General features: G+C 39.8%; 1 protein-coding gene across 3 annotated transcripts in view; it reads left to right on the plus strand.

Moving 5' to 3' along the window:
* The window catches only part of LOC108719851 (MAGUK p55 subfamily member 7), a 216,991-nt gene that overhangs the window by 77,211 nt on the left and 111,882 nt on the right, over positions 1–27,898 (plus strand). For all 3 annotated transcript variants that reach the window (XM_041567396.1, XM_041567397.1, XM_018269077.2), the window contains one exon: positions 6,961–7,079. In XM_041567396.1, coding sequence (XP_041423330.1) covers positions 6,961–7,079 — 119 coding nt within the window. The remainder of the gene's footprint in view (positions 1–6,960; positions 7,080–27,898) is intronic.

The following is a 27,898-nucleotide window of genomic DNA, read 5'->3' on the forward strand; positions in this document are numbered from 1 at the left end:
AGGCTAGGAGTTGACCAATTCAGTCCCCAGTGGTAAGGACAGGGCCTCTTTTTTTCCCTAGTGACTAGTGTCACCCAAGGCAGCAGCAATTAGAATGTTATCGTAGGAGGTTTCGGGTCCAATACATTTTATTACTGTAATTTAGTAGTTTAATATGTCTGGTATAAATCTCTTTATGGGAGCCATCATAAGAGCAGTTGTTCTAGTATGATTAATAACACCTGAGCACTGCAAATAATTTTCTGCCACACAATGGACCCTTAGATCTTGTACCAAATTAATGACCTAATATTTTATTAATACAGAGAATATTTTTTTGATAGTCGCTACAATATTTTATTTTTAAAAAAAAGGGAACGCGCTCATAAATTGCCATCGCTGCTGCTAATCAATGTAATAATTGACCTTTCAGTAAATTCCCTTTGCCAAGATAAGTAGAGGGAGCATGAGAATAACCCACTTTGTTGCCCTTCTCATTTTTTTTTCGTTTGCAAATTTCTTATTGTTAAAAACGTGTCTATTTTATTAATTATTTGCTTTTCTGGAGGGGGTGGGGTGTTCACAGGCTCTCCTTTGAGAAGGTACAAATGAGCAGCAGTGCCATGATCTTTCAATACTCAACCCATAGAAAAAACAAGGTTAGAGTTAAAGAAAACAGCATTTTTCAAGTCTCACAGTGCGCCAGACTGAGCGTAGAATTGGCCAAAGAACATATATGGTTTAAGAGGAGAGGGGATTCTTTCCACTGACATAAAGTGTTGGGATTTAAAGTAACGTTTAAAGAATCTAAATGTAAAGGAGAAACCATTAAAGCACATTTTTAACATTTACACTGCTGCTGCCAAAATATGCTTCTAATTTAACTAATTATTTTAGCATCTGTATCTGCTAGGATGACCAAAATGTGTTTTTTCCTTATATTGCTATATTATTTTTTATTTTAGTAACCAAAGGATCTATAATCCAGAATGCTTGAGACATGTGGTTTTCAGGATAACCTTAATTCTAAAAAACATTTAAACATTAAATAATCCCAATAGGATTGTTCTCTGCCTATTTGGATTTGTGCATCTTAGTTACCATCAAGTACACTGAATTGTTTTAATATTACAAAGGGAAAGGAAATTCTTTATACAAATTAAAATGATTTGCTTGAAATGTACTCTATGGGAGGTGGCCTTTTTGGAATATGACAACTGACATTAAAGAAATGCCGCAGCAGTCAGCCAATTGCCGTATTGGCCCCATCCTTGACCGTAGTGCAGGGGTCCCCAATTTTTAACTGTAAGCCAAAAATTAGTTGGGGAGCAATACAAGTATGAAAATAGTTCCTGGGGTGCCAAACATGGGCTGTGATTGGCTATTTGGTAGCCACTATGTGGACTGGCAAACTAGAAGAGGCTCTGTTTGTCAGTAAATATCTTTTTATGCAATTAAAACATGCCTCCAAGCCAGGATTAAAAAAATAAGCACCTGCTTTGAAGCCACTGGGAGCAACATCCAAGGGGTTGGAGAGCAACATGCTGGTTGGGGATCACTACCTAAAGGTGGCCATACACGGGCAGATAAAGCTGCCGATATCGGTCGATTGGACCGATTTGACAGCTTATCTGCCCGTGTATGGGGGCTTCCGACGGGTCTTCCCGATTGATATCTGGCCACGATATCGATCGGGAAGGTTGGATTTTTACCCGAGCCCCTTGGCGCATCGTAATTCGATCGTTCGGCCATACGGCCGAACGTTCGGATTACCCCCGATATAGCCATGCAGTTAGTGGCATATCGGGGAAAGATCCGCTCGTTTGGCGATGTCACCAAACGAGCGATCGCCAAACGAGCGGATCTTTGAGTCTATGGCCACCTTAAGTGACTCACCCACAGACCACCTCTTATCCATGACATCACATAAGCTACCCCCTTATGTCACTGACCTGCCTCCTGTGCGAACTTCAAAAAGCCAAAAGGTGGCAATTCAACTCCTATCTTTTTAAGTAGCATAGCTTTAGCCACAGAGTCCTGCCCTCTTCTGATTGGAGGGGATGGACAGTCAAGTCCATTCTCAACCTCCGGCCGGGGCTTGAGTGGATGGGGACATGTAGATCACTACTGATTACTAAACATTTTAGTAGAATCCAAGAAGAGGATGCCATTATGCAGTGGTTGTGTATATTTATTGGGTTATATATGTTCAGAGTTATGTATAGTGTAGATAAAGTAAACAAGAGGAAAAACTATAATGCAGAAACTTATTAAACTAGAAGATTTTATTACCTGCATTTTATATACAGTCAATGGGAACTTATTCCTGTCAATTTCTATTACTTGTGTCCTTCCACCCTGAGTCCATGTGCTCCTTCCATAACCTGCTCTGCTGAATATTTTGTAAATACCTTAAGGAGCGCATATGCTTTGAAGTGGATGGGTGATTGGCAGGATGATTAAAGTGCATAAATGGCGAAGTAGGGAGACAGTAGGATCAGTTATTCGGAGGAACGTTCTTCAGGGTCAGGCTGATTTTAAACAGATGCCGAGGAAAGATAAGTAAATTTCAGCTAGAATTCAATATGCCAAACGTGATGCCGACATCTTTAGGTTCAGGTAAAATAAATATTTATCAATGCTTAGACATATTTCTATTACCTAGAGTCTCTATAGTACCTGAGAAAGTGGTTCTCACCTTGAAATCTTAGATTTGGGTGCAGAAGGTGAGAATTTCTTTGTCTCTTCATATAGTCTGTACCATTGACAGGAGGCAGAAATTATTAATGTGAGAAGTTATCGACATATTTAGGTCAATGTCATGCAGGTTATATCAGGGCATTTTGTCATCACTACAATTTTTTCAGGCCTTTGAGTATATTCATGAATAAATGAGGGGCCAGTTTGCCATTGCTTACCCTCCTAATTCCCTGTTACAGTTCCTAGCTAGCCTCAGATATATGACCCTCTCTCTATTATTAAATTGTCTCCCAATCATTCTGGGCCTTTAAATGGCAGACTGGGTGTTTCTACTGGCGGAGAAGTGCTTCCGACTGCTTTGGTTGCCTTCAATTAAAATGAATGACAACTGATGACAGGTGGCTTCCATTCAAGTCTATGGCATGCAGCCCAAGCAGCGACAGGCATTTTTCTGCAAGCGAAGCAAACGATTAGTTTGCCAGAGGCTTTAGCATGTTCAAAGTGGACTAAACTGAGCTTGCTTTCCCTCTTGGTTGTGGAGATTCTTTACCTTTCAACCTCCAGATGTGATTTGCTTTTCATTCTCTTCCCTTAATTTACTTTTCTACTTTTACTTTTCATAGATGTTTTCATTGGATTAAGTCAGTCAGCTGCTGACAATCTTGATAACTTTAATGATTATTAAATATAATCACTGTTAAAATATAGTAAAATACATTTTTGAACATAATAAATCTACAATTCCTTTTGGGTGATGAACCCAACATTGTATGGAAATCAGAGGTTGAAGTACCAGGAGATCAGAGGTTGAAGTACCAGGAGATCAGAGGTTGAAGTACCAGGAGATCAGAGGTTGAAGTACCAAGAGATCAGAGGCTGAAGTACCAGTAGATCAGAGGATGAAGTTCCAGGAGATCAGAGGCTGAAGTACCAGGAGATCAGAGGCTGAAGTACCAGGAGATCAAAGATTGAAGTACCAGGAGATCAGAGGATGAAGTACCAGGAGATCAGAGGATGAAGTTCCAGGAGATCAGAGGCTGAAGTACCAGGAGATCAGAGGATGAAGTACCAGGAGATCAGAGGTTGAATTACCAGGAGATCAGAGGCTGAAGTACCAGGAGATCAGAGGCTGAAGTACCAGGAGATCAGAGGCTAAAGTACCAGGAGATCAGAGGCTAAAGTACCAGGAGATCAGAGGCTAAAGTACCAGGAGATCAGAGGCTGAAGTACCAGGAGATCAGAGGCTGAAGTACCAGGAGATCAGAGGCTGAAGTAGCAGGAGATCAGAGGATGAAGTAGCAGGAGATCAGAGGATGAAGTAGCAGGAGATCAGAGGATGAAGTAGTAAGAGCCACATGTTTTTTGCTGAAGAGGGTTTGACATAGAGCATCTATGTTTCCTATACTGTTACAAATCACAGGAAGACAACACTTGAACATTTAACAGGGGTCCTGGCATGCTCTAAAAAAATACATTGCAATTAGGTTTGCCACCTGTCCTGTTTTTCAACCAAACAATCTGATTTTACATGGATCAAACTGGCTGCCCTGGCTTTAAAGCAATTCATTGGGGCACTCGATCTAAGAGGGTTAAAGTTATGGAGCATCAGGAGGTGCAGTCTGCATCAGTGATACAGGTATGGGACCTGTTATCCAGAATGCTTAGGACCTTGGGATTTCCGGATAACGGATCTTTCTGTAATTTGAATCTTCATAGCCGAAGTCTACTAGAAAATCATGTAAACGTTAAATAAACCCAATAGGCTGGTTTTTGCTTCCAATAAAGATTAATTATATCTTAGTTGGGATCAAGTACAAGCTACTGTTTTATTATTACAGAGAAAAAGGAAATCATTTTAAAGATTGGAATGATATGATTATAATGGAGTATCTGCCTTTCCGTAATTCAGAGCTTTCTGGATATCAGGTTTCCAGATAATGGATCCCATTCCTGTACTCCATGTGGAGAGCCGCATTCTTGGAAGCAATACTGAGGGGTGCTCACTTGCACCCCGGGTGTTGGAAAATGATTCCTATGATATTAAGTGCTGCAGGCTGACAGTTTCTGCACTAAATACTCGTCCTAAGTGCCTGTTGTCCCTAATGTCTGCTTCCGCTAATGTTTTATTTTTCTTCTGTTTGTAAATTACAAACTTGTGTTCTTTGGGCCTTTCTATTAGCGAAAATGCTACTGTACCACTTGGCAAAACACAAGGACGATTTATTTCCACGAAAAGACCCCCCCCCCCCGTTTATTTTTATTAAAGTCTTTTCTATAGTTTCAAGGAGCCATCTGTATCATATTCTGGTTTTCTGAACAAGATTTTGAGAAACCGCTAAAGATACAGATCTCCAAATATTTATACAAACAAATTGTAACCAGAGAGAGCGTGTTTATACGCTAGTGAGAGGACATTTATGCCCTGTGCCAACCGCTGGAAACACCGAGTACGAAGAGAAGGTTTGTGTAGCGTAGGGTTACGTTTTTCATGGCAAGGCTAATGTCACAGAGATTCAGGCATTACATCTCATTAATAAAATATAGTTAACATGTAAAATCAAGGGGGCAAATTCACTAAACGACGAAGCGCCTAACGCTAGCGTGAATGTGCCAGCGTAGCGCATTTTTGTTAATTCGCCGATTCACTAACGGACGCTGGCGTAAATTACTTCACACCCTTACGCCTGGCGAATTTGCGCGACGGACAAAACTACGCAAATTCACTGACGCGCGAATTATTCTGAACCCTACCTTTTACGCCAGACTTCCTTCGCCACCTCAGACCAGGCGAAGTGCAATAGAGTAGATAGGGATTGCTTCAAAAAAAAGTTAACATTTTTTCTAAGTCACAAAAAACGCTGGCGTTTTTTCATTTTTATGGGTGATAGGCTGAAAAAGATCGAAAAATTTTTTGGGGCTACCCTCCTTCCCCCCTACATTTCCTAACATATGGCACCTTAACTATACAGTGGGCACATGTGTAGGGCAAAATAAAAAATTTTATTTGATGTTTTGAAGGTTTCCAGGCTTGTGTAGTGCTGCTACATATACCTCCATTGTAACTTCAATTTGGCGCCGTATGCAAATTAACCATCGCTTAACTTTGCTTTTTCTTGACGAATTAACGCTAGCGCAACTTCGCAACCGTACGCTTCCCCTGAGCGCAACTTCGGATTTTAGTGAATTTGCGTAGCGCTGGCGAAAATACACCTGGCGAAGTGCGGACGCTGGCGCAACAACGAATCTTAGTGAATGTCCCACATGATGTCCATCTTACAGTGTCTTATGTTACTTTGCCTTTACAGTTAAACGTTGTGTAACGCTGTCGTCCTGATTCACTTATTCAGACTAAAAATAATAGCAGAGCAATGCAGTGTGGCTCTCCGGGGATTATTAGTGTTTTTGTAGACAGCAGACACTAGAAATGGGGGGGGGGAAGACAATTTGTCCTTTTTACCCCGAGTAATCCCACTGGGAAATCAAACATGTGCTGTGAATTGATATTGATTTATGCCAGGTTATGTCCCCGCAGAAGGTTTATGCAGGAAGCACCACTGTATTCTTGGACGACAGTTTGATCGCTCGCGCTCATGATGGATAGCTTATGGTGCATGCTGGTGCATGCTACTGTTGGACACTCTGCTACTGTTTGTTTACTGGTTTAATGAAGCGAGCCACAAATAACTTGCATCCGTTGACTACCCTTCTTTATAAATATGAAGAAAAACACACAATAATGTTGCACGTCTCTTGCAATGTTTCATATTGACGGCCGGCTCCCTCCAAATTATTCACCTCTTGCGTAATGCCATTTTTCTTCTCTCTTTTTTTTTTTATGGGACGTTTGAAAATATAAGCCTTAATTGAGCAGTAAATTACATAGAAATATTTCAAAGGAACCATAGTTCTGTTCCTCCGGACCACCCCATTCATTTTTCTGGAAGTTGTTCCTATTGGTGAGTCATTTCATTCGTTGGCTAGCATCGGTGGAAATGGAAAAACCATTAATTCATGGAATGTGTGCTTTATTTTGTCCCTAATAAAGAAAATATATATATATGGTATGAGCTTAGCATAGCAGAAGCATGTAGGCTTCTGACAAGCTGAATTGTGTACTGCTAAAATTCTTGTTTTATTTATTGGCCTTTGAAGTCAACTTTTATAATTTGATGAATTATCAAAGTTAGGGTTCCCATTTACTCCATGACAGGCAAGCCATCGCACAGAACTGTTAAGTTAAATTAATGAGATTACATTTTCTGTTTTATTTTCATTTTATAGGTCTGTATGAGATCTTGGCTACGCTACCGGCCCAGCTGCAGCCACATGTGGACAGCCAGGAAGACCTGACCTTCCTTTGGGATATGTTTGGTGAAAAAAGCCTCCATTCACTGGTGAAGGTAAACCACGTTTAAATGCCGTTCTTGATTCAAAAGACACATCATTATGCTGAATGTGCTCAGGACTCGTAAAACCTCAGGCTGTGAAGTAGAGATAGCAGAAAGCAGGGCATCGTGGATTTCTTCATGGATTCTAGAACTCTTTTCCTTTCTTCAGTTTTTATGCGTGTGTGTGTGTGTATATGTATGTATATATATATATATATATATATATATATATATATATATATATATATATATATATATATATATATATACATACATATATAATATAGATAGATGTATATAGATATATAGTATATATCAACATGACCCACTTACTCATAAGGCTGGAGGGAACTTTCTGTCTATGAGCTCTAAGCTTAACCTCCAATCTGCTTTACATAAAGTACAGGTATGGAATACGGATAAAGTTATGTCAAAAGCTCCGATCTACAGAAAGGCCGTCTCCCATGGACTCCATTTTATCCAAATAATCAGAATTTTTAAAAAAGGATTACCTTTTTCTTTGTAATAATAAAACAGTAGCTTGTACTTGATCCCTACTAAGATATAATTAGTCCTTAGTGGAAGCAAAACCAGCCTATCGGGTTTACTTAATGTTTACATGATTTTCTAGTAGCCTAACGGAAAGATCTTTTATCCAGAAACCCCCCAGGTCCCGAGCATTCTGAATAACAGGTCCCATACCTGTAGTAAGGGTTGAGTCACAAAAATGTGTCACTTTCTCAGATTTTTTAATTTTTAACTCTTCACCAGAATTTCAAGTAGGCAATTTCTTACTTTTTCTTACAGTTTAAGAATAAATTTGATATATTATATTGGGCAGGGCACAATTGTATGGCGTATTCTCTTGGACAGTGATCCCCAACCAGTAGCTCATGAGCAACAGGCTGCTCATCAACTCTTTGGATATTGCTCCTAGTGACCGCAAAGCATGTGCTCATTTTTGGATTTCTGATTTGGAGGCAAGTTTTGGGGGCTGTATGATCATGTTTATTTCTTAACAGAGCCTCCTGTAGGCTGCTAGTCCACACAGTGGCAGCCAATCATATTCCGTATCTGACATCCCAGGACTTTTTTCATACTCGTGTTGATCACCAAATCTTTTTACATATAAATGTGACTCATGGGTAAAAAAAAGGCTGGGAACCTCTGCTCTTGGCTAAACCTCATGCTGACTTTGGTTTTTGAGAAAAACTCTTTGCAGTGTGTCTATTATCTGTAATCTGTAGTAGTCCTAGGAACAATGGAGGTACAAAGCCTCATGACTTCTTCCAACATTATCTTATTAACAATAATTACATTATAAGCCAAGCCTTCAACTCGGTAATGCCCATAACCCTTCATCATGTTTTCCTCAAACGTCCATCCATCTTTTTTAAGACTCCAAATATGGACAGTTGCCATGATGAAAGATATGTAATGCTTTCATCCAAATCATTAATCCTTCCATCTGTACATTGTGATGACAGGTTCTCCCATTGGGTTGTATTTCAGAGCTTTCTGAATCCCAAACCTTTGACTGTACTCTTACTTATATGGTGGTGACATCCATAAACCTTGACCTTCTCTTTGCCCAGCCCATCAGTTGAGCTCCTGCCGTTAAGGGGTTACAGCAGCGTGCTAACAGCAAATGCTTATAAACATGCCTTTATGTTTGCTTGTTCTTGTTTGGGTGAGTATAATACGAGTAAAATAGCACAGTGAAATGCTGACTCCTGCATGGTTAGCATTAAGAACTTGGAGTTAAGCTTAAATAAATAAATGTTCACAGAGAAAAATTATAAGGAATATATATATATATGGATTTCTCTTTTGAGGTCCCACATGGCAGTGTTTCAGTAGCCACATTCATTTAAAATAATTTCCTTTAACAAAGTCAACTGAAACTCTAGTAAGTTGTTTCTTTTGATGGCTTCATTCCATAGAAACAGTGCCTTTCATATACGCATACGTAGCATGGAAACAAGAGGTAAATGTCTCTCCAAAGTGAAAGCCGCTAGATAATTATTTCTGCGGGAAAGTTCATTGAATTATAACAATTGCCCGCCTGCTTAAGGAAAGGAGTCCTTTCTTAATCTACTCAAATGTGCCGTTTTACTAGAGAGTAAGCCTATCTAAATATACACATACAGACTGTGTTACTGGACAGTAATCCTTTTTTAAACATACACAAATGCACCATATCCCTAGAAAGTGCACAAAAGTTGCATCTAACTAACGTAGTCCGTAGTAAAGTGGCATTTATCTCTTTAAACATTGTTAAAAAATACTTTTAGCTGGACTTCCCCTTTAACAGCAAGCTGAAAAGGATTAGAATAGCATGATGAGTAAAAAAATAAATATGGGCATAAAAAAAATATGAAACTGGTTATGTGTTCTACAAAATACAGTAAATATTTAGTGAATTTATTTGTAAAGTGATTTCTTCTAAAAACATGGTTACTATTCTAAAGGACAGAATATTTACCCTATTTATAGTAATAGCATACATAGTGACACTGAGGTTTAAAATGTCGCCCGGCAACAAATCACCTCTTCTTCGGGGCGACTCCCCGAACTGCCTCCTCTGCTAGGATGTAAATCGCCGGCGGGATGGCACTCGGAGCTCTTTGTTTTCATAAGTCGTCTGAAGTTTCCTCGTGAGGCAACTTAGGCGACTTCGGAAAACAAAGTGCTCCGAGTGCCATCCTGCCGTCTATTTAAATTTTAGCCGGCAGAGGAGGCGGTTTGGGAGATTAGTCGCCCCGAAGAAGAGGAGATTTGTCACCGGACGACTAATCTCCCCAGATAGCATTGTGTGGCCTCTACCCTTACTGTAATGTATTGTGTATTTTATCCAATATGCATGAGACTTGGGGTATTGTGGATAAGAAGACCAACGGCAATATATAAGAATATTATTTTAAGGGGACTTTCAGCTTTTAATGCTCCCCAAAACAATTGAATTCTTGACTATATTTTACAACCTTCGGAATTGAACATTATATTTTCCACCCCCACTTGGCTAATAAACTCCTGATTCGATTGCAAGCGAGAAATTAGTGTGTTGTGCCCAGACTAAAACGAATTCATCAAAGTGAATTCTGCATTGGGAACAGAACGGTAAAACAATTATGGGTGACCAGAGGGGATAGGCAAAAAGTGTCCAATGATCAGTGCATGTGTGTTTTTGTTGGGAGGCGTGTGTCCAAGGTTAGAGTTGAAACAGATTGTCAAATCAGTAATTGTAATCTTTGTTTCCCCCATATTGAAAACAGATTAGTCCCATCAGTCTGGCTACGTTTTTTCAGACTGTGGTTACTGCTAAAATATGCACACACTCTCAGCCTGTATCTCAGGGGGCTAAAGGTTAAGTAAAATAGCTGTAAATAAAAAAAAGTGTGGAGAGGGTGAGAAAGCTTAAGATAAATAATAAGAACATTGGGAATTTGGTTAATAGTAGCAGGGGCTGGTTGTGGGTAGAATGGGTACAAGATGTTCAGCTCCTCCATGTAGATGCGATTAGGACTGGTAACTGGATGTAAATGTACAAGTACATTTTTGGGGAATCCATACTGCATACACTGCCTTGAGAAACTGGACAATATAATCAACACTCCCCCAATTGGCCCCAGCCATTCCTGTACATACCCCAGTCAACCCTCAGAGCACAACCACTTTTAGACAAGCTACGGGGGTTCCATTTGGGGCTGTCCCATACCTCACAACATTTTGGAAACAGAAAGAGGAACAAAAAGATTTGCCATGGGAGTGTGGCAACATTTTGACCGTGCCCATTTTATGGCCACACCCCCTAATTACCACGGCCATTTTACAAAATTTGGCAGGTTATGAAAGTTTGAACACATTTCTGTGATTTTTTATGTGCTATAACAGTTTTACTAATGAAGGTGAATTGTCCTTTAAGATGTGAGTCTTAGTTCTCCCAAGAAACCTCCTTATCTAAAACTGGTATAAAAGCATCTATCTATTCTAGGCTCTCTGCCAAAAGCCAGTTAAGTTAGAAACATTGTATCTTTTTCTGGCTGTGCAGTACAGGAGATCAGATAGAAAGTCAGGACATTTCAGTACAAATGCTGGACTGCAGGTTGAGCTGTCAAAAGCCGGACTGTCCTGCTCAAAACGGGACAGTTTGGAGGTATGCTGTCCCTCAAAAATTAGAACCATTGATATAGGAATTTTCTCCATAACATAACCTAAAGGTTATAGGTTTTTTTTTTCTAAAACACATCAATTAATAGTGCTGCTCCAGTTGACTTCTGCTCTGAAAGACGTTTTCCAAGACAGCAAACAGATTTTTTTTATATTTAATTTTGAAATCTGACATGGGGCTAAACATATTGTCTGTTTCCCAGGTGCCCCCATACATGTGACTTGTGCTCTGATAAACTTCAGTCACTCTTTACTGCTGCATTGCAAGTTGGAGCAATGTCCTTCCCATCCCTTTCCCGCTGAGCAGCTCCCTGGTAGATATAAGAACAATACTCAATAGTAAAAATCCAAGTCCCCCTGCAGCTCCTTCAGTTACATTGAGTAGGAGTAACAATAGCTTTTTTGAAAGCAGTTACATCAAGAACCGATGGCTCTTTCTGAAAGTACACGACCAGGCAAAATGACCTGAGATGGCGCCTACACACCAATATTACAACTAATAAAATACACTTGCTGGTTGAGGAATGAAATTTTACACGACAGAGTGAATTATTTGCAGTTTAAACAATGTAATTTAGAAACACAACTACAACATAAAAATCACAACAAAACCCCTTTAAAATACTTGTTACAGTAAAAAATAAAATGATTTCTCGACATACTACATATATTTTTATTATTTACATATATAAATTTTTTCTCTCAAGTAGTGGTGGTGGTTTAAAAGTAGTACATTTGTCACTGCCCCTTGTATTCAGCCATCTTTTATTTGTGGTCAGAGCTAAAGTTGTTCCTGACGGCTATCAATTGAACTTAAGGATATATATATATATATATTGCTGAGTTGTATTTGGTCAGGGTTATAGCATATGTGTTAAAAATAAATATCCTAATGTGACTCTTAACTGGTACCTTCAGCATGAATGTAGGATACTGCAACTGAATGGTATAAATAAATGTAAGCCTTCCGGTAATTCATGCATTCAGATAATTGTACTTACATACTTACTAGAACTCTTGTCATCATTGCCTCCAATTCTTTTTCCATTGACTGTATTTCCACTTTTGCGTGGAATGCCTTTTTTTCTGTAGCGTTGCTATGTAGAAATATTCATTAAGGAATATTGGCCTGGAACATAGTATTTGTACCTGGATAGAGAACTGGCTAAAAGATAGACTACAAAGAGTGGTGGTAAATGGAACATTTTCTAATTGGACCAGTGTTGTTAGTGGAGTACCGCAGGGCTCTGTACTTGGTCCTTTGCTTTTCAACTTGTTTATTAATGACCTGGAGGTGGGCATTGAAAGTACTGTTTCTATTTTTGCAGATGATACTAAATTGTGCAGAACTATAGGTTCCATGCAGGATGCTGCCACTTTGCAGAGTGATTTGTCTAAACTGGAAAACTGGGCAGCAAACTGGAAAATGAGGTTCAATGTTGATAAATGCAGGTTATGTACTTTGGCAAAAATAATATAAATGCAAGTTATACACTTAATGGCAATGTGTTGGGAGTTTCCTTAAATGAGAAGGATCTAGGGGAAACAAGTTGTCTAATTCTGGGCAGTGTCATTCTGTGGCTACTAAAGCAAATAAAGTTCTGTCTTGTATAAAAAAAGGGCATTAACTCAAGGGATGAAAACATAATTATGCCTCTTTATAGGTCCCTGGTGAGGCCTCATCTGGAGTATGGGGGCAGTTTTGGACTCCAGTTCTTAAAGGAGAAACAAATCCCTTATTTAAAAAAAAAAAACAAAAAAACCCTACCCCACATAGACCCCCCCCCCCGTTAATCGGAGTTAACGGCAGCCATCTTCAGGGTCATCGGTAATCTGAGAATGAGAACGGCGAAGCGGGAGCATGCGCAGTTAGAGCGATTTCCTGGCATGCGTCAACTGCGCATGCGCCTATATTGACGGAAGAAGACACGAAGACCAAGAAGATGGCTGCCGTGAACTCCGATCCCTGAATCTGCACCGAGGGGCAAGTAAAAAGCTTGGGGCATTTGCCCAGGGTAGCAGCTAGGCTTGGAGGGAGGAGGGAGGGGGGTCTATGTGGGGTAGGGGGGTAGGGTTTTTTTCTAATAAGAGGGATACAACTGGTTAGGTTGGAGACTGTCAAGGTTGGAGTTTTCTGAAGTACATTAGAGGACATTATAGACAAATAGCAGGGGTCCTTTTTACCCATAAAGAGGATCACTGTACCAGAGGCCCCTCCTTCAGACTAGAAGAAAAGAAATTTCATATGAAGCAACGTAGGTGGTTCTTCACAGTCAGGACAGTGAGGTTGTGGCATGCACTGCCGGGTGATGTTGTGATGCTGATTCAGTTAATGCCTTTAAAAGTGGCTTAGATGATTTCTTGGACAGACATAATATCAAAGTCTATTGTGATACTAAACTCTATATTTAGTATAGATATGGGTATATAGAATTTATGTGGGTGTATGGAGGGGTGTGTGTATGGATGCTGTATATTATCTAAACTGGTACAGATAGACCATGTGCTTCTGTATCATTCATCCTTGATGTTTCCATAGAACATATGGAATGTCCAAACCTGGTGGCCTTTTGTTCCAGCTAAAGAAATAAATTTGCTGTCTACTGAATAAAATGTCTTTGAGATTTTTTTTGCCCTTGGTCTTGACTATTTCAAGTATAAATTGGAACAGATGAAATTTGTTAAAATTTGAAGGCTCGCACGGTTGCCAGAGTTTCTAAAAAGGAACAACAGATCACTTGGTATTCATTAAACTCAGGTATCGTAAAGGGACGTCTTGATTTATAACTGCAGGAATTATACATTTATCACAAACATGGGAGCACTTTCCACTTACATATCATTACAGTGTAATCCAGTTTGCCGGAATTAAAGGATTGTAAATGAAATCTTTGAAGTTGCAGTAAAAAATACATCCCGCTTTGGAGTCAGAATGCTAATTATCCAAATATGTTTGTGTAGGGCAATTTCTAAAGAAAAATGAAATAATAGAAACCACGTTGCTAAGGATAGAGACACACGTTCAAATTTGGGGAGATTTAGTCGCCCAGCGACTAATTTCCCCCGAACTGCCTCACCGGCACTCGAAACTCTTTGTTTTCCGAAGACGCCCGAAGTCTCCTCGTGAGGCAACTTTAGACGACTTCGGAAAACGAAGCACACCGATTGCCATCCCGCCGGAGATTTACATTCTAGCCGGCAGGTGGCAGTTCGGAGAGATTATTAGTCCTGAAGAAGAGACTATTCTCCCCGAATCTGAGCTTGTGTCTCTGCCCTAAGAGTTGCCTTTCTTTAGGTGCTCCCTTGTTGGGGATCCTTATTGGAGAGGCTGCTTGGATAGGGAGGGGGAATAGGCTTGTCCTTTGGATTTAGCATTATCTATTTAATTCACTACATACTCTTAGAAAAAATTGGCACTATGTGGTTTACTTGGGTTTGAAAAGCAGAAGACCATGCTGACTGTCCCTATTAAGTTGAAATGATTTCAACATGGGTACATTCGTATTATTTTCCTGTTCTGGTAGGAGATGATTAATGACCACTGTTAATTGAGCCATGGCTTTTAATTATGAACTTGAGAGGATCTCTCCTGGTACAAATAATTCCAATACACCGCTCCTTACAAGCGAGTCTTGACCGTGACTGTAGTTCCCTACTAACGTGCAGAAGCTGTCTGGCATAGCGCGCTGCTATTGAGAGAAGACCAAAACGCTGCAGGAGAAGAGAGAGAGAGAATTTATAGGGCTAGAGTTGAGGTATTTGGCATTCAGGATGATGAGGTACTCCAGAGAGATCGTCTGACACCTCATATCATTGTAGAGCGGCTGGAGCCATTTCAAGTTGACTTTGTGCCTGAAATCCACAAAAGAACGCCTGTGCCTCCTGTCTACAAATACCAAGAGAAGCAGCATTTTTCTGCAGCAGGTTCTTTTTTTCGGCCAGTTGTTATCCAGTTATGTGGGGATATCCCAGTCTGTCTGTGTCACGTCTTTATGCAGTTATTAATAGTAATAGCACAGTGAAATTAAAAAGGAATGCATTCAGTTACCCTAGAGTTGCCAAGCTCTACCTGAAACCATGCAAATCTGATACTATCCAGCTGATTCTGAATGTTTTAATATTTGAATTCCTGGTCCTGACCAGTAGCAACAACTCAATTAACATTTCCATGGGGCAAAGACCTTGCGCTAGACACATAAAATAAGAACTATGTATAGTTTTTTGTTGAGATGTCAGAAACTATTAATTGGTAAATATCTGGATACCTATTCATACAGAACGGTCCAAATGTGTTAACTTTGGTATTCGCCATAAACAAGCCAATATTAATTTTTTATGGATTTTCCTATTCTTTGTAATACAGGTATGGGATCTGCCATCCAGAAACCCTTTGTCGGGAAAGCTCTGAATAACAGAATGGCAGTCTCCCATAGACTCCATTTTATCCAAATAATCCAAATTTAAAAATGATTTGCCTTTTCTCTGTAATAATAAAACAGTAACCTGTACTTGATCCCAACTAAGATATAATTAATCCTTATTGTAATCAAAACCAGCCTATTGGGTTTATTTAATGATTCCATGATTTTCTAGTATTCTTAAGGTATGAAGATCCAAATTACAGAAAGATGCATTATCTGGAAAGCCCTAGGTCCCGAACTTTCTGAATAACAGGTCCCATACCTGTAATCAATATCTTGATGGTCACCAAGATGCATTGATTTATATTGATGGCAAAACAATTCTGGTTTTCTATGGATATTAAAAAAATGTATATAGTTAAAATGATGCTCTAAACTTCTGTGAACAAAATGTCACATTCGGTTGTCCATGACTTCATGCAGTCTTGACTATATGCAGTCAATCCAATAAGCATCCAGCTGAAACCAAATACTGCAAAAAATGCTTGGATATTGCCAACTCGTGGATTTAGTGCAGCCCTAGTATGATATGGGAAACCAAATATCCAGAAAGCTCCAAATTATGGGAAGGCCATATCCCATTGAATCCAATCTAAGCAAATAATTCTCTCCAAAGTCTGATCCAAATTTAGGGGAAAAATAACCCTTATGTGGAAAACACCAGGTATCATATATTCTACATAATAGATGTCAGAAGTAAACAGAATTTGCAATAGATTAGTAGATCCAAATGCTTATAAAGTGCCCCCAAAGGGGAGCTCAGAGTAGAGTCTTGCGCGGGTCCATATTTTGAAACCCATACCCTCAACCCAAACCCTCAATTTGACCCACATGGTTCTGCTACCCACACCCTACCCACTTCTGTGCCTCCTACATGCCAGACCCGCATGGCGCATGGTAGGAAAAGAGTGACGACGAAGGAATTCAGTGACGCGTGACATCTAGTAATGGGCGAATAAATTTGGCAGGCATGGATTTGGGTTGAATTTCCACTTTGCACCGAATATTCGCCATTACAAATAAAAAAATTTTGTGCATCAAAATTATTTGGACGCCTATTGACTTCAATTTGTTTTGAAAATTTTTCAGCGAATCGAAACAGGACAGATTCGCCCATCACTAGTGACATCACTTCTCTCGGCTCTAGCGATTCACATTTCACGTAAAGGAGCCAGCCAAGGCAGAAAGTTAAACATTTTAATGTATGAATAGAAACACTCCCACCTAAACTAGACTCGATCTAGGGGGCACATAGAACAGGGGGTTCTCACCCAAAAACTGGTCCTCAATAATGTGATGATATGATTTTCCGCCCACAACCCTGCCAGATGATGGGCATTTCGCGGAACCCAACCAGATGCAGGTCTCTAGCTCATAGATTTGGAGGAGGCATAAAGTTCAGTTACTGTATTTACAGGATCGGACTGGGCTGGCGGGGCACCGGGAAAAAACCCGGTGGGCCCATGGCTCTTGTGGGCCCCACCAGCCCAGATCCACTACCTGCAGAATCTCACTCCCGCGACCTCCCTTTATCGGGCAGGTCGAGGCCAATATAAAGTGCGCACATGCGCAGTGCAGTGGGTGGCAGGCTCGGCAGGTGACGCGGCAGGGAGCCCAGCTCAGCAGGGGATGCGGCGGGGGCCCGGTTCAGCAGGGGACCTGGAGGGGGGGGGGGGCCCTGCAACAAGGTTATCAAGGGTTAATTAACCCTCGATATTCGACTGCCGAATTGAAATCCTTCGACTTCGAATATCGAAGTCGAAGGAATTACTGCAAATAGTTAGATCGAATGAAAAATCGTTCGGTCGAACGATTAAATCCTTTGAATCGTTTGATTCGAAGGATTTTAATCCATCGATCGAACGATTTTTCTTCGACCTAAAAATTGTTCCAAAGCCCATGGGGAACTTAGGTGGCGAACTAGGGGGTCGAAGTTTTTTTTAAAGAGACAGTACTTCGACTATCGAATGGTCGAATAGTCAAAGATTTTTAATTCGAATCATTCGATTCGAAGTCGTAGTCGAACTAGCCAATTCGATTCGAAATTCGAAGTTTTTTTTATTCTACTGCTTCACTCGAACTAAGTAAATGGGCCCCTGTATCTTAAGGATAATAATGATGGAAATAAAGATATCAACCAGTAGAACTTTCTGGCACCTCTTTATTTAATTTTTTTTTTCTGTCATGAATCCTAATTGGCCCCAGTGTGTCGTGTAGTCTGGTGTCTATCCCCGTCAGAAATGAATTTTTGGCAATGAGATGTTGTCAGTACTAGCAGCATATGCATCTGAGGGGAGTGCTGACCGTAAAGAGCACTCTCTGTATAACACGTTTTGTTATGTCTGGAAAATATTCTCAATAAAATGTCTAAATCTGAATCCGTTACTGGCAAACAGAGGAGAGCGAGGCCCACTTCTGCAATGTGTGTAAATATCCACAGGATGCAAAGTATACGTTTGGCAAGAGACGGGCGAGTGTATTTCCTGACTCTTAATGCCCTATAAGATGTTTTCACCTTCTGCCATCTGTGTTCTTGTTAATTTGGACATGCTTTAAAATCTCTGTGTGGCACTGCCGTCTAACGTGATGCCGAGCGATTGACTTATGGAGCCCTGGCTTGATTGAATATGTGAGAAAACAGCAAAGCCCTGTTTGTTTACCTTGAAATCTGTACAGAATTTCATATCGAACAGGTTTCTTTCAACATAATCTTCTATCCAACTCTCAGTGCCACCCCAATATCTGTAGCTGCTCTTGCTGCCAGCTGTACTGATCTGCTGAAATACCTTCCTTGGCATCTTCTGAGCTCCATGACCAGCCTTAAGGTCACCATACACGGGCAGAATAAGCTGGCGATATTGGTCCTTTAGACCAATTCTGCAATTTATCTGCCCGTGTATGAGAGCCAGTGTCGGACTGGCCCGGCGGGAAACCTGGAAAAAACCCGGTGGGCCCCCGCCGGGCCCATCTCCCCATATTTCGAATCACCCAAGAAAAATTGGCGCTGTTCGCACATGCGTGCTGGGTGGCGCCGTTCGCGCATGTGCCTTGATGCATGTGTGCGCGGCGCCTCAGTAGGGGCCGGGCAGGGAGGCTGGCCCTGGCCAGTGGTCCCGGTGGGCCCTGGGCCCCCCAGTCCGACCCTGATGAGAGCTTTCGATGGTTCTTCCCAATCTATATCTGGCCACGATATAGAGCGGGAAGGTTTCATTTTTCTGGCGACCGACCCATTGGAGCCCATTGCTCCTCTTTGAACTCCGATCGTTCGGATTACCCCAATATAGCCCTGCCATTGGTGGGCATATCGGGGAAAGATCCACTCGTTTGGCGATGTCGCCATATGAGCGGATCTCTTCATGTGTGGCCAACTTTACTATGTGCCCTATGTATAACATCAAATAGGGGTCACTGACCCCAGCATCTATTGCTCTGTAAGGCTACAATTTTATTGTTATTGTTTCTTTTTATTACTTATCTTTCTATTCAAGCCCTCTCCTATTCATATTCCAGTCTCTCATTAACACCCTGTTTGCTAAGGTAGTTTTTGACCCTAGCAACCAGATAGCTGCTGCAAGAGAGCGCTGCTGGAGAGTTGCTGAAGAAAACGTAAAATAATTTTAAACAAACAATGAAAAATGAAGATCAACTGCAAATTGTCTCAGAATAGCACTCTCTACATCATTCTAAATGTTAACTTAAAGGTGAACAACCCCTTTAAGTCTTCTAGAAATCATGAAATACATAATAAGGTTGTTTTGCCGATATGGATTCCTGGAAATCATTAAAAAAAAGTATTTGCTTAAACTGGACCCTGTGGGAGCGAGTCTTGCCTTAATTCAGAGCTTTCTGGCTAAGGGATCCTATATCTGTAGGCACTGATATTCTCTAGGAAAGAAGAAATAATTGGGGAAATGTAATAAAAGTTGGTAACGGAAAAAATATTCGTAATGCGAAACATTATGCGTTTGTGCAAACAAATCTTCCTTTGTGCGCATTTAATATAACTTTTGTGAACCCAGAAACTGCTTAGAGACCTCTTATTAAAGTGGAAGAAGGTTTGCGAATTTTATAGTTTGCGCCAGTGCACAGTGAATGTAATAAAACGTCTTACTGAAAAAGTCATAATGTTTGCTCCAAAAGTTTACGACAACTTCAAGCACTTCTTTAAAGTGCGCAATTAACATGCGCAATACAATAACAGTTTTACGAATATGACATTGTGAAATGAGAATTTTTATTCTTATTTGTGCAAATTGGTTGTGACTTTTATAACATTCTTTTGGATGCCTTGCAGATCTAGGGGGAATGTAATTAAAGTCGCAACGAGAAAAAAAATTGCACATATAAGAACAATTTTTTTATATTCAATTTTGAAATCTGACACGGGGATAGATATTTTGTCAATTTCCCAGCTGCCCCTGGTCATGTGACTTGTGTCTGCACTTTAGGGGGTAAATTTATCAAAGAGTGAAATTCCGCAGCTCTCCATTCATTTCTATGGGATTTTGAAAGGCGTATTTATCAATGGGTGAAAGTATAATTTCACCCTTTGATAAATACGCCTTTAAAAACCCCATAGAAATGAATGGGAAGTGGCGGAATTTCACTCTAGTGGCGGAACTTCACTATTAACTTTACTCTTTGATAAATATACCCCTAGGATAGAAATGCTTTCTGGCAGTCTGCTGTTTTTCCTTCTCAATGTAACTGAATGTGTCTCAGTGGGACATGGGTTTTTACTATTGAGTGTTGTTCTTAGACCTACCAGGCAGCTGTTATCTTGTGTTAGGGAGCTGTTTTCTGGTTACCTTCCCATTGTTCTTTTGTTTGGCTGCTGGGGGGGAGAGGGAGGGGGGTGATATCACTCCAACTTGCAGTACAGCAGTAAAGAGTGATTGAAGTTTATCAGAGCACAAGTCACATGACTTGGGGCAGCTGGGAAATTGACAATAAATCTAGCCCCATGTCAGATTTCAAAATTGAATATAAAAAAATCTGTTTGCTCTTTTGAGAGCCTTTAAGGCTTTGCACCCTTTGGCCCTCTTTTATGAAATGATTAATATTTCAGATTAAATTGATATAAAGCCTGTTCCATTTTACCTCTCGGAAGAAAGTGAAGAGGGCCATTTTCATTTGCATCCAAGAAAGTTTAATTGACTTTAAGGATTGTAGCAAATCCTGAGCCAGGAATTCCAGCGTACATTCTTCTGTTAACAATTAAGAATAATGCTCAGATTCATTGGAAACCAGACTACAGTAGTTCCCTGGAAACCCGCACCTGGTGCGAGTCTGTATAGCCCCAAAGGTTGGAAGTTACGGTACAGACCAACCAAGAATGGTTCTCTCTACTAAAATATAAATAAAATGACAGAACTATTTTTTATCAAATGCATAGAACACTCACAATGTACAGTAAACCATCATTTGCTTCAGGAGCCACTAGGTGGCGATCTATTACTTACTCAATTTGTACCATTACCCTAAAAATTTATTGTAGGCTGATAGACCAGGTCAGAAGCAAGACAGATCGAAGGGAAAACATATCTGGAAACATTAACATTTACCATGTCCTTTCCATATTCCTAGATTTAGCCCATTTGTGGGGAATATGCTGATTTATACCGTCCTATATTTAGGTTACACATTAATATTTTTATGTGTGAACTCACCTTTTTCCAAGTAATTATCATGTATTCATGTAGTGCCAGTAATTTACATACTGCCTTACAATCATTTTTAAAACACAGGTACAGGAAAAAAATAGGATTGGAGGGGCCTGCTGAAAAGAGCTTAACATTCTAGTAACGTGTTTTCATTTTTGTTGCATTTTTCATTTTGTATAAAACTCCACACACCTTATTGTGTGCTACTGTAAAATTTAGGACACACGGGGGAATGTAATAAAAGTTGCTAACTGAAAAATATTCGCAAAGCAAAAAGTTAAGCCTCTGTGCGAACAAATTTTTTGTTTTTTGCGAACCCGGAATCGATCACTTCCGACAGCGGAATTAGGTTTGCAAATTGTGAATGTAATAAAACTTCTTACTGGAAAAAAAGTTATGTTTGCTCCGAAAGATTACGACACCTTCAAGCACTTCTTAAAAGTGGGTAATGCGCAATGAAAATTCAGTTTAAGGAAGAGTATTACATTGCGAAATGCAACATTTTATTCTGATTTGTGCATTCACCCAATGGAATGCTAGTATTAGTATTGTAATGTTCCTAGACTAGTGATGTGCGGATCAAAATATATTTGACATGCACCCAGGGGGGTAACTACAGAGGAAGCCGACCATTTCATATTGGTAAAACAGGTCAACCTCTAGACATTTTGGGTGCCTGAAAAAATATTTGCTGTGGGACACAGTAATATCTAGTTCTACCACTGCCCTAACCCAACCCTAACCTGCCACAAGCTAACCCACACCTGACCAGGGCCCCTTCTGGAATTTATAAACCCGCTCCACCCCCTTAGATGACATCAGAGAAAGGGGCAGTTTGGGTGTGTTTATGTAAATCAGGGGGTCGGTGTGGGTTAGCTCGTGGTGGGTTGGGGTTCGGGAATCGGGAGTAGGTTAAATATTTTTTAACCCACACATCGTTATCCAAACTGAAGACAAGAAGTGTTGGATGCCAAGTCAGAAACTATCAGTGCACCCAAATTACATTTCTCAACCTTAAAGGAAAACTATACCTCCCAAACAATGTAGGTCTCTATTAAAAGATACTGAGTAAAACAGCTCATGTGTAAAACCCTGCTTCATGTAAATGAACCATTATCATAATAATATACTTTTTTAGTAGTATGTGCCATTGGGTAATCATAAATAGAAAATTTTTAAAAAAATTTTTTTAAAAAATAAGGGCCGCCCCCTGAGATGGTAAGATTCACTGTGCACACATACAAACCACATGTAAGGTCACATGAGCCAATTAACAGACAGAGTTCTGCCTTTTGCTTCCTCACTTCTTCCTGTTACAGTTAGTGTTGTAGTATTTCTGGTCAGGTGATCTCTGAGGCAGCACAGATAGAGTCACGAAATGGTGGTTCAAGGCAAGAGATGTAAAAGGGCAATATTTATGTAAATATATATTCCAGTTTGGTAAGATTCTTTAATATGTCATTCAATTTGATATAAACTATCTGTTGCTTAAGTATTCATTTTGGGGGTATAGTTTTCCTTTAAATGCAAGTGACATTGTAAGACAGGGCGGGAGATTATTCCCAGCTCTTACCTCTCCTCATGTGCGTAGGAGCGCACTTCCCGCTTCGGATTCCAATGATGCTGTAAATGGACACCCAGCGTCGTGACATCACGTATTGGCACCAAATTTTGAATCTGTGGTGCCAAATTGCCTTTAAACACCCGGTCCTCCATTTTGATTTTGCCCAAGCTGGTTTCAGTTCTCTGTTCCTGCCGAAGCGTTTCAATGTGATTTGGATTTCTGGTTTCAACTTCTGCCTGACTTTGTTTTCTGCCGCCTGCTTAGACCCCTTTGCCTGATTTCGACCACGTCTTCTCTTAATCCTTGCCAGTACCTCGTTATCGGACTTTATTCTAGTTAAGCACTTCCTTGTTGGTTTCTGCAGCAGAAAGCCTGGGGGGCCCCAAAAGGGCGTTGATGAACCCCCGGGATCCACATTGTCCACCTGTGCATCTTAAGGTACCTGTCACTGTGCAAGATTCCCGATAACGTGAACGTTTTTTCACCAGGCATGGGCTGCTACCTTTACTGTCTCTGCCAGAAGAATTAGATTTGCAAATGCACAAGTTGGGGAGGCTATATTTAATTTTTTCTAATTTAATAAAAATAAAATTAAAAATGTGTATCAAACTTGATCAGTTCTATATTTTTCCTGCCTCGATCGCTAGTATATTTATGAAGAAAAACCCTCAAATTAAAAAAATCAATATTGTGTTTGCAGTTCGTATTTCATGGTTCTATTCATTTTTACAAATTTTAAATATGACATTAAAATTTTGTTTAATAAAATAGCATGAATGTTAAAAAAAATCCACCTACCATTTTACAAGCTTACCAGGTTTTAGCTGCAGAATTTTTTTCATTGCAGTTTTTCCACATCTTTTTGGATTAATAAATCTCGAATAGTTGAGATTGGAAACCTCAAATTTCAAAATGATTTTTTTTAAAAGCACAGAAAAGACCACAATCTTAAATTTTAATAAATGGGCTCATGGTTATGAGCTAAAAATGCTTTACTGTACAGAACTTATGTGCTAAGTAATCATGTGCCCTATTGCCATATTCCAACCTTAATGGCTGCCCCCATGGTTGCACAACATCTTATTTATCTAAATTATATTCACGTTTCTTCAGTTTGTACCAGTTAAAAGTAAATGTGCACTATATTTAAATACATCGGAAATCCTTCTCAGTTATTGGGGGAAATGTAATTAAAGTTGCAAAGAGCAAAACTATTCGCACCAATAAGAATAAAAATCCACATCTCGCAATTCTAATATTGTTCCTTAAACTGTTATTTAGGGATGCAGGATTCAGTTCGGGATTCGGCCTTTATCAGCAGGATTCGGATTCGGCCGAATCCATCTGCCTGGCTGAACCGAATCCTAATTTACATAATCAAATTAGGGGCGGGGAGGTAAATCGCGTAACTTTTTGTCACAATACAAGGAAGTAAAAAATGTTTTCCCCTTCCCACCTCTAATTTGCATATGCAAATTAGGGTTCGGATTCGGTTGGTATTCGGCTGAATCTTTCACAAAGGATTCGGGGGCTTGGCCGAATCCAAAATAGTGGATTTGGTGCATCGCTACTGTTATTACATTGCGAATTTTAATTGCGCACTCTTAAGAAGTTCTTGAAGGTGTCGTAATCTTTTGGAGCAAACATGAATTTTTCCGTAAGAAGTTTTATTACATTTACTGCGCATTGGCGCAAACGATAAAATTCGCAAACGGTCTTCCACTGTCGGAAGAGGTCGCTAAACAGTTTACAAAAGATATATTAAACTCGCGCAAAGGCATAACTTTTCGCATTGCGAATAGTTTTTCCATTACCGACTTTTATTACATTCCCCCAATTGTGTTATTGGTCCTTTAACATTACCAATAAAGCTGAATTAGCTGTAAATGGGGGTTATTTTTGTATCTGGAATAATTAGACAGGCTGCAAGGAAACTTAATAATTATAATTACTGCTCAGCAGAGAGAGAGAGAGAAAGAGAAAATGACTTGTATGACACGCTGGAAAATCATATTTAGAATTCTTCTCTGCCTAAACTATTCACAAACGGAGTAGGAAATAAACAGAAGACAAGGGAGCCCTTCCTCGGCTCTGGCACAAATACAGAAAGCAAAAATGGCCTTTAATTTGATGGTAGTTTGAAGGTTCACAGTGGGAGTACAAGAGATGAAATGTCATGATTTTCCAAGCGCAGGCAGAACCTTTTGTGCAGATGCCGAATATTAGATTATACCATTTTTTATTTTATATGAAACCCTTTCCCCCTCTACATCTTTATATTAAAGTCATACATTATTCCGTTCCAGCTAAAACAAAAATGACAACCAGTTTGGGATACATTTTTACGAGTTGAGTAAGGGAACAATGGAATGTTATCATCACTGGAGCCTATGCCACGCCGCTGATCCAAATGACGTATTTCACACATTGTAAACAAGTCCTAGAAGATACTGATTACACACGGACACGTTTCTACTTTTATACGATTTCTTCCATTCGCCTTTATTTGCGCACCATCAGGGCTTATGTGGCTGTTAAGGAGCAAATAGAATTACCCTTTATATCGTTTTGTTGGTAGAAGAGATTCAGACAGCCTGTAGGAATTATTAATTCTTTTTTACAATACATTATATTGAATATTACTGTTTGACTGGTAACTTCTACATATTAAAATACCTAAGATATAAATATTTGAAGTTTTAAAGTTAAGGCCCATGGTCCAGTGTCTCTACAAGCAGCCGTGGGAGGGCTTTGGAAACCCATCAAGCATGAAATCGTTTTCACTTGCTCACCCATGGCTGTTTATGGAAAGTCAGCACGGGGTTATTTTCATATTATTCTTGTTTTAAAATGAACACCTGAGCTGCCGTATTGATGCAATTCCCATTGGCTGTAGTTCAGCAGATATGTAGGACAATACAGGTATGCGATCTGTTATCTGGAAACCCGTTATCCAGAAGGTTTCCGAAATATGGAAAGGCTGTCTCCCATAGACTCCATTTTATCCAAATTATCCAATTTTTTTTAAAAAAATGATTTCCCTTTTCTCTGTAATAATAAAACAATACCTTGTACTTGATCCAAACTAAGATATAATTAATCCTTATTGGAAGCAAAACCAGCCTATTGGGTGTATTTAATGTTGATATGATTTTTTAGCAGACTTAGGGCTCTTACTCATCAGCGTTTTTACCTGCGCTCCCCTGCGTTCCGTTTTTCGGCGTTCAGCCGCAGAGGAGCGCAGGAATAGACGCATTTCATTTTTTCAAATGGGGCTGTACTCACACAGGCGCATGTAGGTGCCGAACGCAGGAAAAATGCAGCATATTGCGTCTCAACCTGCATTCGGCGCCTACATGCGCCTGTGTCAGTACAGCCCCATTTGAAAAAATGAAATGCGTCTATTCCTGCGCTCCCCTGCGGCTGAACGCTGAAAAACGGAACGCAGGGGAGTGCAGGTAAAAACGCTCATGAGTAAGAGCCCTTAAGGTATAAAGATCCAAATTACGGAAAGATCTATTACCCGGAAAACCCCAGGTCCACCGAGGATTCTGAATAACAGGTCCCATATCTGTACTTGCTTGGTTTTTACTGAGCAATAACTATTCAACTCTGTCCTACTCTTGCAATATACTATATTTTTATTGGCTAAAAATAAAAATTTTATTCAGTGTGGACATTTAGGGGCAGATTTACTAAGGTTCGAGTGAGTACAAAAAGTTTGAATTTCAAAGTTATTTTTTTAATACTTCGACCATCGAATAGGATACTACGACTTCAAATTTACTTCGACTTTGATTCAAAGTAAAAATCGTTCAACCATTCGATAATCAAAGTGCTGTCTCTTTAAAAAAAAACTTCGACTTCAATACTTCGCCAACTTAAACCTGCCGAAGTGCTATGTTAGCCTATGGGGACCTTCCAGAGCAATTTTCTAAATTTTTTTATATTCGAAGGAAAAATCATACGATCGTATGATAAAATCGTTCGAAGCGTACAATTCCAAGTAAGATCGGAGTACGATCGTACTACAATCTTATGATGAATAAAATCCTCCGACTTCGAATGTCGGAGGATTCTATTCGATGGTCGAATTTCGAAGTATTTTCCACTTCGAAATTCGACCCTTGATAAATCTGCCCCTAATAATTGCAAACATCACACTCCGAGCTGTGAGGGGTGCCATGGCCCCAGAGATGGGTAGAACAGACACGACTTATGTTCACGCTACTTATGGTTTGAAAAGACCTTTCATGTCTAGTGAGTACATGATTTTAGGTTCTGTCAATTAGCAGCCAGTTCCTGTATGTAGTTTCCATGTGCCTAATTTATATGCTTTCCTGCATCCCTGCATGTATGGTTTAATGTTAAATTTGTGTGTTATATCTACTTTAGTGCAGGGGCTCACCCCGCTCAGAAGAAGGATTTTGTTTAGAACAGTGCATGATATATAGGCTGTTGAGGGGTCATTTAATAACGTTACAAAATCCTGAATTTCCGAAGAAATGAAGAGACCTTCTTGTGCCCATGGATACAGCACTACTGATGTGAATACAGTGCTGCTTCAGGGGTTGTTTACCTTCCAAACACTTTTTTTTAGTTGTTTTCAGATTGTTCTCCATAAACCAAGACTTTTTTCAATTGTTTTCTATATTTTATTTTATACCCTTTTCCCCAAAATGTAAGTTTAAAGTTTAATGTTCATGTCTGGGTTTCAGTCTGGCAGCTCAGTGATCCAGGAGCCTCCGAACTGTTACAATCTGCTCCATTTAGATGATACATTTCTCTGCCGTATCTGTGGAATGTTAGCAATATGGGCTGGTTCTGCTTCTAATAAGGGTTAATCTTAGGGGTCCGTTTACTAAAGTGCGGTAAATTTGACGATATGTTTCCGCATGTTATCGCTGCGACTAAGTTTACTAAACAGCGATGCGCTCAGAACGTTATCGGTAATTTTTGCAAGTTGCGAATTTTCTGGCAACAAATTAAGTTTGCGAATATTTATGCTATAGT

Source organism: Xenopus laevis, chromosome 6S (assembly GCF_017654675.1).
Source record: "Xenopus laevis strain J_2021 chromosome 6S, Xenopus_laevis_v10.1, whole genome shotgun sequence".
Taxonomy (NCBI): Eukaryota; Metazoa; Chordata; class Amphibia; order Anura; family Pipidae; genus Xenopus; species Xenopus laevis.